This window comes from Chelonia mydas, chromosome 4 (genome assembly GCF_015237465.2).
Source record: "Chelonia mydas isolate rCheMyd1 chromosome 4, rCheMyd1.pri.v2, whole genome shotgun sequence".
Taxonomy (NCBI): Eukaryota; Metazoa; Chordata; order Testudines; family Cheloniidae; genus Chelonia; species Chelonia mydas.
Window position 1 is genome coordinate 90,877,998 of NC_057852.1, and position 14,962 is coordinate 90,892,959.

The 14,962-nt window shown below is 41.4% G+C and overlaps 1 protein-coding gene across 3 annotated transcripts in view; it reads left to right on the forward strand.

The window, feature by feature from the left end:
* The window catches only part of USP46 (ubiquitin specific peptidase 46), a 32,704-nt gene that overhangs the window by 12,541 nt on the left and 5,201 nt on the right, over window positions 1-14,962 (forward strand). For 2 of the 3 annotated variants that reach the window (XM_037897794.2, XM_037897792.2), the window contains exons 3-8: window positions 848-928; window positions 1,808-2,021; window positions 3,323-3,552; window positions 8,291-8,367; window positions 13,504-13,587; window positions 14,247-14,444. In XM_037897794.2, the coding sequence (XP_037753722.1) occupies window positions 848-928; window positions 1,808-2,021; window positions 3,323-3,552; window positions 8,291-8,367; window positions 13,504-13,587; window positions 14,247-14,444 (884 nt within the window). The remainder of the gene's footprint in view (window positions 1-847; window positions 929-1,807; window positions 2,022-3,322; window positions 3,553-8,290; window positions 8,368-13,503; window positions 13,588-14,246; window positions 14,445-14,962) is intronic. The other variant, XM_037897795.2, reaches the window with a different exon arrangement.

The following is a 14,962-nucleotide window of genomic DNA, read 5'->3' on the forward strand; positions in this document are numbered from 1 at the left end:
GTGTTGCAGCAGGTTGCCTAGGGATGTGGTGGATTCTCCATCACTCAAAGTCTTTAAATCAAGACTGGATGTCTTTCTTAAAGATATGCTGTAGTTATGGGCTTGATGCAGAATTCACTTGGTGAAATTCCATGGCCTGTGCCATGCAGGTAGATGAGGCAGTCACAGTGGTTCCTCCTGGCCTTAAAATATTGGCATGTTATATACAGCAGGGAGATAGACTGGGCTTTTGGATGATAGAATGATCAATAGATAAGGGTAGAGGGAACTATATGGTTGTCAGTTCCAACTCAGAAAGGAAGGATCCTGCACTCTGCTTTTCATTTACTTGTCTCAGTGGGAATATAACTAATGAACATTGTTTCCTCTGCCTCTCCTCAAACCGCATGAACTCCTTCTGGTGGGGAGGCTATCAATACAGTGTCCTGCTCACCTGAAATCAACCATTACTTGAGACTACAGGATCATAGAATCATAGAATATCAGGATTGGAAGGGACCTCAGGAGGTCATCTAGTCCAACCCCCTGCTCAAAGCCGGACCAATCCCCAATTTCTGCCCCAAATCCCTAAATGGCCCCCTCAAGGATTGAACTCACAACCCTGGGTTTAGCAGGCCAATACTCAAACCACTGAGCTATACCTCCCTCCAATTACAGCCAGGCAATTATCTAGAAATGCAAATATCTTTGTTGGCCTGAGCAGCTCCCAGATTGTCCATTCCTAACGCCAGCTTTAGCTTGATTAGTTTTTCCCAGGAAAGGGGAAATGGTTTCCATCTGATGATTATTCATAACTTTATTTTGGAATCTGAAATGGAGGATAATTGGCTTTTTCCCCCCCTTTTAGGGCACCAATGCCTCTGCTCTGGAAAAAGACATTGGTCCAGAGCAGTTTCCAATCAATGAACACTACTTTGGGTTGGTCAATGTAAGTACCATTTCTGTGAGGTGAACCATATACTTCCTGTTTTATATTGAGCGGTTGTGATGAGAACCATATGGACTCTTTTATGGTTTGATGCTGCTTTAATTTCAATGATCTCCAGTGCAACGCTGATTTAAGGTTAGAATTTGGGAGGGTGCTCCTAGTGTTCCAGGGGAAATTTTAGCTAATATGTTGAAAGTTGGTTGCTGTTAAGTCAAACATTTTAGGACATCTACCCTTTGAGGAGAACAGCTTAGTGAAATCCGAGTAGTTTTTACATTTTATAAACCACTTCTTTCCCTGACCCCAACTAAAGTTAAATAATATCTTTTTCTAGCTATAAAACCCCACTTTGATATTTACTTTTTAAAATCAGGATGCATGAAGTCAATGGGAATGGAGTTAAAATTTGGCATATGCTTAGGTGTATCTGTCAGAAAGCATTATTCACCTGATGAAAGCATCCAGTCTAAAGGGGGTTTTTCGTGTCCCGAATGAAACTGATTTAAGTTCTGCTCCTACTGCAGTCACTGGGAGTTCTGCCATTGATTTCAGGGGGAACAGGAGTGGGCCATTCCAGAGCATATTGGTTTATAGGAACTCTTATCAAAGATACTCTCGTTGCAATGAATACCATCTAACTGATGCCCTACATTTGGAGCTTTTATGGTCAGTCCTAGCGAGTTAAGAATTTTTAATATTTATAGTTTGTTTTTGCTGCATGACAACCAGTAAATGGTACTGAACCTATATTCAGGCAACAGCTGCGTGGTAATTGATGGGGTATTCTACTGGGGATGCAGATTGCAGAGGCTGGATGAAGTGATTAGTTTATATTACCTTGCACAGGGATTCAGGGCATTTTTGCTTTTACATTGGCAGTTTGGGAACACCTGCTACTGTAACTCTGTGCTGCAGGCATTGTATTTTTGCCGGCCATTTCGGGAGAATGTGTTGGCATACAAGGCCCAACAGAAAAAGAAGGAAAACCTCTTGACATGCCTGGCAGATCTTTTCCACAGTATTGCTACTCAGAAGAAAAAAGTTGGAGTGATTCCACCAAAGAAGTTCATTTCAAGGTTACGAAAGGAGAACGGTGAGTGCAAACTCTGATTCTTTTCAGAGACTCATGTAATGCCTAGCAGTGTGGTCAAATTAATCAATCAATCAGGTTAGATTTGTAATAAGCTTTTAATTCTGTTTCCTAAATCTTAATTATTTAGTGTATACATATACGTGTGCGTGTGTCTGTAATGTTGTAGTTGGCAATAACCATACTAGGATTTGCAATTAAGGGCCAAATCTTCCATGGGTGCACAGCTGCCCTATTGATATTTTCACTGCACGGAGGGGCAGGCTGTAGAAAGCCAGCAACAGACAGTTGGGTATGGATGAGGGGCTCTGCACATTGCAGAGGAGTGCTCTGCAGTGGCTTTCTATACAGTACGATGGAGATGGATATTTTGGGCAGCTGGAAGAATGAATGTGCTGTGACCAGTAGGTTTGTGGATAGTACAGATCCACTAGCCCAAAACATCCTGGGGTTCAGTATGTGCACGCATGCAGTGAGCTGCATCTGCTGCTCCTCCCATTCCCAGAAATAGTGACTTCACAGGAGAAACAGTGCCCACTCCTTCGGGGGAGATTCCCTTCTAAGCGGGGTCAAGAGCAGCAGAGGCGGAGGCAGTCCTGGTAACACAGCTTCATTCTGCATGGGAGCCATATCAGTGGGTGTGGCCCAAGAGCCAATGCAAAGGGTCTACACACAGATAGCCCCGTGCTTCTGAGGGAACCCCCTGGGAAGGGATTCACACGTATCTTGGCTGGAGGGGGTTGTAGGAGATAAAAATACATATATTTGGGGAACAGAAGTTCCTGCTTCTTCAACAGAGAGCGGGATAGGGGCAAACCAAGCTGCTGATGGAAAAATTCAAAGGAAATTCTGAAATGGGAGCATCTCATATGACATCACCACAGAGATGCCTCCCATGAGTTTCCTTCTGGTTTGTGACTGTCCATGTGTGCGCACCATCTGGCCCATGATTTATTGAGCTTTATTGACAGAAACAAAGATTCAGGAAATGTTTTCAGGAGCAATGCACTCACCAAATTACTGTGGGAAAACAATATCTCTTTGAAAAAGCCCCCCCATCTTTCAGACTCTCCCACCCTCAGTCCTCACCCATGTTTGTTATCGCCCCAATTAAGCACGTTCCTAACATAGAGCACGAACTCAGTGGGATTACTCACAAGTTTAAATTAGGCACGTTTGTAAGTACGTTCCTGAATTGGGGCTTATAATTGTATTTGGGAGCAAAACCTGAATGTCAGTATATCCTTTCCTGCACGGAGCAAAGGGACTTTAGAAAGAGACAGTTCTGCCTCTCTCCTTTGCAGATCTCTTTGACAACTACATGCAGCAAGATGCACATGAATTTTTAAATTACTTGCTAAACACCATTGCAGACATCCTGCAGGAGGAGAAGAAGCAGGAAAAGCAAAATGGGAAACTAAAAAATGGCATCATCAATGAAGCTGAAGAGAACAATAAACAAGAACTCACCTGGGTGCATGAGATTTTTCAGGGAACACTGACTAACGAAACTAGATGTTTGAACTGTGAAACCGTAAGCATTGTGGTGGTTGATATTTTTACACGCTAATAGATCGATAGATATGTATAAATATGTGAATCTGTTCTGCCACCTGAGAAATGTGGATATTCCTGTATAATTTCACTTCTTGGAGTGAGTATATTATTTTCCAAAAATACATTTTTGTAAACATGACTAACCTGTCCCAAACTTTGCAGTTATTATATATAGTTAGACACCTCATTAACTAATCTTACACCCTTTTCATTCAAGCCATCATATTTATAAACAGTTAAGTATATATAGAGGCTGCTGCAACTGTGGACAGTGAATTTGCCTCATTATTCCATGAGTTAGGGATAACTGCATAACTCACAAGTGGCAAAGTTAAGATCAAATAGTGCTAATGCATCCCTAAGAATGTCATTAACGGTCAAAGTATTTGCTAACAACACACTGTACATTATCAGGCTTTTTTTCAGTATTTTAGAAGGATGTCAACTTGAAAACTAGTCAGTTTGAAAAATGAGTAAAATAGTTCCACCTAATATACCTGAGAGAGAGTTCCCTGCCAATTTTTGTAGTTTTTCAATCACACTTTCCTATTTAAAAAATGTTTTGCTCTCCCTTGTTGCTGTGTGAAAGACCCATGCAAACAACAGGGAAACTGGCTATTCTGGGAAAACAGTGGAAATTGGTATAAAGTGCTGTCAAATGCATAGAGGACCAGATTCAGCTGCCCCTGCTCATGTAGAGTAGCATTGTACTCCACAAAAAGTCTCTTTGAACTAAATAAGACTACTTGCAGAGTAACAATATCAGAATCTTGCACAAAGTGAAGAAACAATGGGAAAAACTGAAAAACAGTGTTTTGCTCTAATGTATTTAAGTTATAATAACCCTAGTAACAATAGTAGGTTAAAAAAAAATACCAAAGGCTGGTTTTTAAATTTTGAGATGAAATCCTAAATTTATATTCAGTGTTTACTCAGGGAAATTCCCACTTAGGCCAGGATTTTGCCCTAACTAGCTGAGCAGAACTACAAAATACCCTATTTGTAAAATCTTACAGTGGGTCAGGCCACTGAGAGAAATTTGGGGCCCTGGAACATCGTGTTCACTGGGGTCCCACTCACTCCCATTTCATTTTATTTACACAGATGTTACAGATGTTTTGAAGGGCCCCCTGAGCTTGGGATCCTGGTACAATTTTCCCCCTTTCCCTCATTCCTGTTGTCAGCCCTGCAGTTGGTCCAAGATTTGGTGGAAAAATTAACTTCCGAGGATTCCTGTTGTTGTTATAGGAAGGTTGATCCTATAGCTTCCTGTGACTACAGGAAAAATATATTCATACACTTTTCTAGTTTATGTATTTTTTTTTATTTATTTACTGTCTCTCATACTTTCTGAAAAGCAATAGAATGGATTAAAAGATGTGGTACAAGTATACAATCTACATAGAGTTATTCAGATACAGGCAGTCTTATTCTTACTTATGAATGCAGATTGAATCCACTTTTCCAGTTAATTTTAGTACAGTATATATCACTCTGCTTCCACATCAACAGGCTTTTTCCTCCCAGGCTCTCTAATCGTTTGAAACTGCACCCATTGAAACCAATGGCAAAATTCCCAGTGACTTCAGTGGTAACAGAATCAAGCCAAAAAACTGGGTATCTACGTGAATTTTTAAAATTTGATAAGCCAGACAGACTTTAGTTGGCTCTTAGTTTCAGCAGCAGAGATAAAATGTTCTCTAAAGTTTTGTTCTTCTGTTTTTTTTAATTCTAGCTGTGTGTGTACACTAGAGACAATTGTTGAAAAGTCCTGTTGTTTCCTGTCATTTTGCATGGAGTTGGTCACAGAGGGGATTTTTGTTTGAAGAGTTGCTGTTAGTTTTATTTGGACATATTTTATGGCTACCCACATCTTTGAGAATATTAAAATTCATCCCAAAACATGTTCCCATGGGTTCAGGGGTTGGTGGTTACTTTAAAGATGGACCCAGACCAGAACATTAATTCCAGAACCCCTTGAATTTTGGGGATCTGAATCCGAGCTCAGATCCAACTCTGTGATATGGATCCACAGCAGAATACAGGATCCAACCCTCTCCACCTTTGGAGAAGTTTGGATCCAGATCTAGATTTGAACTTTGCTTCTCAGTCCCATCTCAAGTTATTCTAATGAGATGCAGACACACGTGGTATTACTAACAGTTTAGAGTATTCAATCAGTGTGTACTACTTATTTTTTTTTTCGAATAAACAGGATTTGATTTTCATGAAGATGCCCAAAATCAGTTCATGTGGCAATGTTGCTTCAAACTCAGTGTTTTTCAGAGCTGCCGAATACATGGCTGCATTTCTGGATTTTGAAGTTTTCCCTCAGCCACCAGCCTAAACCTCTTGTACTTATAATGAAATAAGAGGCTAACACATGAATATTGGAGACAGTTGAAAAGAAGCATATTTTCAATCTTAAACATGTGATATGTATTTATATACTGAAGAACCTCTGTGGTTGCTGATCTGGGATGAATCAAAGGCCGGGGGGTCTTTCTCTTATTTGCAATAAACTTAGATCCTAGGAAGATTTATTCATGTCTGTCATTCTCAAGACTTTTCTAAGGCATATTCTGTGTTGATTGGTGATGGGTCCCAATTAAAACCTAAGACCTGACCATTCCTGAATTTTGGAGAAGTCTGGATCCCAATCCAGATTTCTCAGCTGGCAATTCTAAAATAGGCTAAACTAAAACCATGGCCCTAAACACCTCCCACTCCAACAATTGCCCCAAATTTGAATCCTGTAATTGACTGAAATTCTTTAAGGTGGCCTATAAAGGACCTGAACAGAGCAGGGCAGAGAACAGAAATTCCATTTTGCAGAGCATTGTGAGATTTCAATTTTTGTTTTCATTTGGCTTGGAATGAAACCTGAACATGTAAAATTATGCATGAAAGAAAATGACAGGGGAAAAATTGTTTGAGCTTGATCAAAAATGTTAGCGCAATTACAGGATTCATTTCATTTCAATTTTAATGTCACTGTATGGTATAATGCAAAATTAAAAAAATTCAAAACAAAGTTGTTTTAAAGGAAAAATTGAAATTTTTCATTAAAAATATTGAAATTAAATGGGACATTTCAATATTACTAGAACTCCCTCCTTCCCCCTTTTTTTGTCTGAAATAAAATTTTGATGAAATAGGCATGATTTTGCAAAGCATTTCACTTTCTATGGAACTGCATTTTCTGAGGGAAAACTATTCTACTGAATTTTTTCCAACCAGATCTAGCTGCAAGACTAAAGATAAAAAAATAGCAACTAGAAATTTGGAACAAACATGCTATGCTTACCTCTGTGATTGTCCCTGAAGATGAAAGAACACAAAATCACATAGTATCCATTTTGGTGAACACGATATTTCTCCATGCATGCCCATTCTTGATTTATACCAACCACTGCACTTTCATTTCAGTCCTGTCCACAGGAGGTGAATATAATTATGTAGATCTTTAGCTGTGTGCATATAATGCAGTATATTATATGTAAAAGATGCAAGTAAGCTCTGGTACAATGTACACTTAAAAAATTTAAAACCGGCTAAAGTCATTTCATATTGTTTTAAAATTCATCACAGAACAATGTGTATAAATTATAGGAGCATCTCAAGGGGAAAGAGGTGAAACACTTAGGGCTGGTCTACACTACACAGTTAGGTCGACGTAAGGCAGCTTATTTCAACCTAATTATGTCCGTGTCTACACTACAGCCTTGCTGCCACCAACGTAAGTGCCCTACTACACCGACATCCTAACTCCACTGCCACAAGAGGCATAAGGCTTATGTCAGTGTAGTGAAATCAACACAATGTCTGCATAGACACTGTCCCCCTTACATCGGCTGCCTTGTCAATTTCACAGCAGGAAAGCCCCAGGTGGCTTCCCTCAGCTCCCACTGGGGAAGGGTGGGGAGGGCGAGAGAAGTCCTGGGCGGCTTCCCCCATACTCTGTGCAGGGAATGGTGGGGCGGGAGGGGAGCCTAGTGGGAGCCTGTGGGGCTGGTCTCTCCGCCCCTGACACTGCCCCTCTGAGGTTGGTGAAAGCGCTCCTGGTGAGCATGCACACCACTGACCCAAGGAGGCATAGGCGCTGACTTCTACTGGCGCCCATGGGTGCTCAGGGGAGGAGGCAGAGGAAGAGGTGAGGCAGGGTAGGGAAGGGAGCTTAGCTGTCGGTAGGTGCAGAGCACCCACTAATTTTTTTTTCCTGTGGGTGCTCCAGCCCCGGAGCCTATGCAAGGAGGGTAGCGTAGACATGCACCACTGCAGTAATTACTAATATAGGTCAACTTAGCTTTGTCGTGTAGACATACCCTTATTCTTTATATTTACATCAGTTATTTTTCCTTGCATGAGCATCTGAAAACCACAAATGAACTAAAATTTGGCTTCTCCAAATATATGGTGGTGAAAAGCCATGCCATTTTAAGGACTAGAGATAGATGGTCACTTGGTCATGGACAGTGAGTTGGGATAAGTGCCAGAAACTGAACTGAAATCATGTGAAAGGTGGATTAATGGACTTGCTGACTGACATGGGGAATCTATTTATACAAAGCCAGAAATCTGTCTGTAAAATATTAAAATTAATTATTTTGTACAATTTGTATTTGTAGTAATTGATTAAAGTGGAAAATTTGTATATGGGATTCAGGTGCATTTAGACGTGTGTTTATCTTTTACATACGTATTTTTTCCTACAGGTTAGTAGCAAAGATGAGGATTTTCTTGACCTCTCTGTTGACGTGGAGCAGAACACATCTATTACGCACTGTCTAAGGTAAATGAATGGAAGATTCATAAATGTATCTGTTTGGGAAATATTTCTACCACTCTCCTAAATCATGTTTTCTTTCTGATTCTCTAAGTCCAGTAAAGATTGAAAGTAAAAGTTCTAGGAATATCCGAGTGATGAGATGCAAGACAAACTGTTCAGTGTTAACTGAGCTTTTGCTGAGCAAAAGGAAAAGGGAATAATTCGGATGTTCATGCTGCAATGGAACCTTTAATAAGAAATTTACTTTAAATTCAGTGTGTGTGTGAGTGATAGAGAGAGAGAGAAAATACAGTTCCCTATTGGTGTAAAAAATTGATCATCTGGTTCACTTGGAAGAGTTGCTGCTGAATACCCGTTTGTTTCTGTGGGATTTAAGTATGTGTTTAACTTTAAGCCCATGCTCAAGTGCTTTAGTACTTATGTCCTAAACATACTAAAAGTTAAGCATATGCTTTGTTTAATTAGTCCCAGAGACCTTAGAAACAAGGCGTTTTAAAAATCTAATTTTCTGCTTTGTAAATTGCAATCTGCTACTCTGCTTGTGATCCTAAAATTATAGAGGGAAAGGAATCTTGACTTTTATTACAAGTTCCAATTGTGTAGGGAAGCTGCAGTGCACCAGAAATCGACAATTTTTTAACCATTATTCCTGAAAGATTTTTAAAAAAATACCATTTCCAGGTTCACATGGACTGACTGCACTGGATGGATTTAAAATATCATGAGTCCTGGCACCAACTACGATAGATAGGTATCTATGTTCAAAACAATGTTATTTTAATTAAATAATATCAGAAGGCCAAAATAGTCTTTCAGGGTCTAAAGTTACTTAGAAGTTTTAAAAATACATTTCAAATGAAGTCTTAAGTGTCGGAGAGACCTCCTTACATAGTATACCACACCTAAAAACACACCGAAAGAGCAGCAACTAGGATATAAACAGATTCCTGAATCAGATGCAAGTGAACCATTCCACAGAGTATTGGAGATGGGGGATTGTTATTGCATTTTGGAATGTTACTTATGCTTTGCTTTGCTCAGTAACTACCATTTCATTTCAAAACTCGGGATTCTGGAGAATTCTCCCTTTCAGTTTCAGGCCAGTTTATTTTAGGGTTTTGTACTGATGCTCATCAACATAATATGTCTGTACCAGTAGGGCTAGTTTGTGACCATAAAGGACTTTGCCTTGGAAAACAGGATGTCTTTTTTTTCTATTCTTTTAGAGCAGTGTTCTTGACCACTGGTAATCACACTGGTATTGGTACTTCAGTCTTTTGTCACTGATACTTCAGGCTCCTGACCATCGTCACTGGTTTGGGCCCAAATGTGCCACCATTGATCATCTCTCCTTCAGCTGTATGCTTTCAAACTCCCAATAGCACTTAGGATTCTCCAAATAGAAGGGTATACAAAGACTGTAAATAGGAGGCAGGCAGCACTGACTTTTGCAGCCAAAATCTGGAAAACCTGTTCGGAACTGCTGTTCTAGAAAACTATCTAATACCTGTATGTGAAAGTACCCTAAACTATACTTCTGAGTGCCTGCCTGTGAGATTTAAACAAAAAATTGTATCACAGTCAACCATATGTAAAAAACAAATTGCACGAATAAGTTATACTAGATATTCTAAACAGCTTAATATTTTATCTAACCTCTTGGTTGTTAAACTCATAAGAAATATATTGTTTAAAAGGACCCCTCGTCTTCCAGGCTACATAGTTCTTCAATAAAGGGTACAGTCTGGAACTGAGAGCCTTCCTAATGCTGTGATTTGAATCTGTGCAATCCATTCCTTTCCTTCTACACTTTGCCAGTATCATATGTCTTTCAGCTAGAACAGAAGTTAAAGTTTAGTAGCCCTGCTGGACAACCTCCCATACACATACAGTAGTTTACAGTACTGACATAACTAAAACCCCAGCAGCGTATGTATAACAGCCACATGCTTTTAAGTAGCCTTTTCATCCTCCATTGCAGAAACATAATAGGATGAAAATACTCCAAATCTTTGAGAAGGTGGCTACAGATAGTTACCTACAAAACACACAAGGCAGAGAACCCACAGTTGTCATACTTTGTGATGGCCTTTTAGAAGGACCACAACTCCCTCCTTGGAAGAAAGAGAAACCCTATTTTAATTAAACATTTGTAAAGCTAGAACACGGGCCTTACATAGCTGCATTATTATACCGTTACGTATCAGAGAGGTAGCCGTGTTAGTCTGGATCTGTAAAAGCATCAAAGAGTCCTGTGGCACCTTATAGACTAACAGACGTATTGGAGCATAAGCTTTCGTGGGTGAATACCCACTTCGTCAGATGCATGTACATGCATCCGGCGAAGTGGGTATTTACCCACATGCATCCGACAAAGTGGGTATTCACCCACGAAAGCTTATGCTCCAAAACGTCTGTTAGTCTATAAGGTGCCACAGGACTCTTTGACGCTTTTATTATACTGTGTCACTCATGATAAAATGGACAAACGCCTCTGGCAGCCTTTTTCAGCAGGGAACTTCAAATTATGTTACTAAATTTCACTGCCTGTTTTCTATAACAATAACTGCTTTTTCTGCATCTTCATGATGTAGATACTGTAATGTTGAAAAGAGGAACAAGTAAATAGAAATTGTTCAGTATTTCAATAAAACATATTTCTTCACCACTACAGATGAAACTTTTCTAGTTATTTCTGTCTTTGGTCAGATGAAAAGGTCTTTATGTGTTTAAGTGCTCCAAAAAATACATGCCTCCAGCATAATCTTTCTCTCCTGAGTATAAGGTCTGGCAAAGAGCAGAAGAGGAATTCATCTAACAACAAAATAAATTATGTATCAATTATTTTTATTTCCATTCCAAGTTATAAAGGCCAGTTGACTCAGTCCATTTGATCCCAACTTTCAACTCCAGTCTCTTTGTTATAATTTTTTATCCCATTAAAAGATATTATTTATATTGGTTACATGACTAAATAACACCAACACACTTTCTATTTTAGAAGGCACCTCTCTGACCGTTGGATAAATCTTGCAGAGAGACCTGTAGGTTTTTTTTTTTTTTAAATTATCCAGATGGGGCTAATCCGGAAATAGTTTGGAGTGGGGAGTGTGCATGTGTAGGTATCTAAAAATTCCCGTCTGCTCCCTATGAAAAACCACACAAAGAGAATTCAAAGTCTTTTTTGGTTCAGTCACATGAGGGAGAATTAGGAGTGTCTTAAGTGCTGCATCTGTTGGGAATACTTACCCAGTCCTGGAGCTCTTTAATCCTGGGGGAATTCTGCACCACTGTGCACATACAGAATTCATGTCCTCTGCAGATTTCTTAGCTTCCCCACAGAAAAATGACTTTCTGATGGGGAAGCAAAGGAAAGCCGCAAGAGCGGTCACATATCCCTCCCCAGCAGTGCAGGTGCATTGTTTTGGGCACCCGTAGCAGCCAGCAGAGAGGTAAATCAAGCAGAAGCTGGGGATGCCCTGGCTGGTGGCTCCTACCGTGCACCAGGCTCAGCTGCTAGTCCCAGATTGGCTGGAGGTGTCAGAGGACAGGACTGTCTCTTCCCCTGCAAGGAGCAGCCTGGCTGGGTCAGACCCACCCCTAGAAACCTCCCCCGGCTGCAGGAAGTTCTGCTCCCCCCTTCCTGCCCCCATCTCTCCTCCTCCGCAGGGGGAGGGGCCACTGTATGGGGAGTTGCTCCCCCATCCACCCAACCCCCGCACCGACCACCTGCATTGGAACCTTCCTGTACCCAGACCTCCCCACTGAGTCCCACCCCCCTACATCTGGACCCCCAGACCCAGACTACCATCCATTGAGCCCCCAACCCCGATGAGCCCCCCACACCTGGACCCCCACCACACTGAGCCCCACTCTCCCAGACACCCCCCGCCAAGCTTCATCCCCCCCACACCCATCCCCTCGCCCTGCTGAGACACCTTCACCAGGACCCTCCTGCAGAGTTGCTGCTGCAGCTGGAACCCCCACAACAAACTCCTGTGCAGCCAGATGCCCCCGCACTCAGACCCCCACTGAGCTGCTCAGACCCAGATTGCCCCACACAGTACCTTTCTGAGCCCACATTTGGATCCCTCCCCGACTAAGCCCCTCCCCACTTAGATCCTGCCTGCCCACACGTGGTGCACTTCGGTCAGGCCCAGCCCTTGCGCTGTGTCAGGGTCCTTGTCCGTGTCCCAGGGTTGGGGGGAGAGGCAGAGGTTGATCTCCCACCTTGCACAGTCAGAGGCCTCTGCTCCCCATTGCCATGCTGTAGCCTCCACATTTATTTATTGACAAATAAAATTTGTGCACAGAATTTTTATGTTTTTTGGCAGGGAATTCCCTCAGGAGTACCTTATGCACACACATCTGGCATGAACTTCAGTGTGAGTTACATGTATGGGATGGAAGCATGCATGTTGAATTGAATAATGTTGAAAAGTCTCGTTTGGTGAAGTAATTGCCAGAGTGAAGCAAGTAGCAGCACAAAACTCTTCGTACTCACAAAGAAAAGTAATTCTTAACATTCCACCAGCAAAGCACTTTAACACATGCTCAAGTTTAAGCACCAGCAGTCACACTGAAGTCAATGGGACTACTCAGGTATTTAAGTACGGTTTAAGTGCTTTGCTGGGTCAGGGCCTTTCTAAGTATAAACTGTGATGTAAACAGCATGTTTTAGAAATTGGATGAAACTCCTATTGATTTCAGTGGGACCAGTGTTTCACCCATTGTGTCTTACTGGCTTTTCAGCTCATCAGTCCAAGTGTGATATTGGAGGAAGTTTCAAGAAACGTTAAGAACTTTCCACAGTATGCATCCGATGAAGTGAGCTGTAGCTCACAAAAGCTTATGCTTGCACTTTACATAAGCTATTACCAGCAGGAGAGTGGGGTGGGGGGAGAGAAAACCTTTTGTAGTGATAATCACCCATTTTTTCATGGTTTGTGTGTATAAAAACGTCTTCTGTACTTTCCACAGTATGCATCCGATGAAGTGAGCTGTAGCTCACGAAAGCTTATGCTCAAATAAATTGGTTAGTCTCTAAGGTGCCACAAGTACTCCTTTTCTTTTTGCAAATACAGACTAACACGGCTGTTACTCTGAAACCTAAGAACTGATAGTTATATTTATTTACAGAGACTTCAGCAACACAGAAACATTATGTAGTGAACAGAAGTACTACTGTGAAACTTGCTGCAGTAAACAAGAGGCACAGAAAAGGTGGGTAAAGAATAATGCAGTTCAATCCCTGTTCAGGTAAACTGAGCTCTTAGGATACATCTACCCTGCGATAAAAGACCTGCAGCATGGACACAGCTGCCCTGGGTCAGCTGACTTGGGCTCATGGGGCTATAAAATTGCAGTGTAGCCATTCGGGCTTGGTCTGGAGCCTGGGCTCTGAGATCCCACAAGGGGGAAGGATCTGAGGCTCTCTGGGGCATGGGTTGCTTTTTTTAATCATAGCGTAGACCTATTTTTAGTAGAAATTTAAATGACTGCTGAAGTGTAGCTTCACTCAGTGTGTTACTGATACATTAAACTACAGTCCAGTCTTCCAACTTCTGTGTTTGTACAACGTTCCCGCTCTCCTGCCTATGATACCCCTGTCGCTGCAGTGAACCTCCTTCTGAACCTGTGTGCAGCTTCTTGGCCTCTGGTGGCTGCAACCCTCTCCCACACACGTACCCTCCGTATGGACCTTGAAACCTAGAGGTGGCACAACAGCTGCTTCATACATCTCTTAGGTCTCCAGTTACTGCTGATAGAATACCTCTGTTTACAAAGTGCATTTCTAATGTGCAGGCCTAGGATTGCAAGAAAAGAATGACACTGATCTGAGCAGCACTTCATAATATACACCCTTATTAATGATTTCACAGGATGAGAGTAAAAAAGCTGCCAATGATCCTTGCATTGCACCTCAAGAGATTCAAGTACATGGAGCAGTTACACAGGTACACCAAACTCTCTTACCGTGTGGTATTTCCTCTGGAACTGCGTCTCTTCAACACATCCAGCGATGCTGTCAACTTGGATCGCATGTATGACTTGGTGGCTGTTGTCGTTCACTGTGGCAGGTAAAGTGCATTCCTTTGTATTTAACCTATTATTAGACCAGTGGTATTGCCAATTCCGAACACTCAAAAATCATCTGTCAGGCTTCAAAATCTATTGAGATTGGTTTAAAAATCGTAAGATTTTAAAAATGCATTTTGGGTTCTTTTGTCTTTGGAGCTTTTTACCCAGGCTCCTCAGCCAGCCAGTCCACCTGGTGAGGAGTTTACAAACTACTGTAGAGGCAGGGCTCCCCGGGAGCCAGGAAGGAAACTTGTTTGGCAAACACCAAAAAGGTTCCTAGGAACATTTCATTGTTTCCAAAACAAGATTTAACAAAATTTCAATTCTGCAAAAAAATTTCAACGTTTTGACTTTTCGCCCTAATTTAAGACAACACAATTTCTGAAAAACCTCAAATTCTTCATGGATGTCAAATTCCGTTTCCTGACCACCTCTGCTTGAAACTGGTATCATAGGACTACAGAAATGAGACATGGAAAAGGATCAATCAAGCTGTCTAATTCAGCTATCTGCCAAT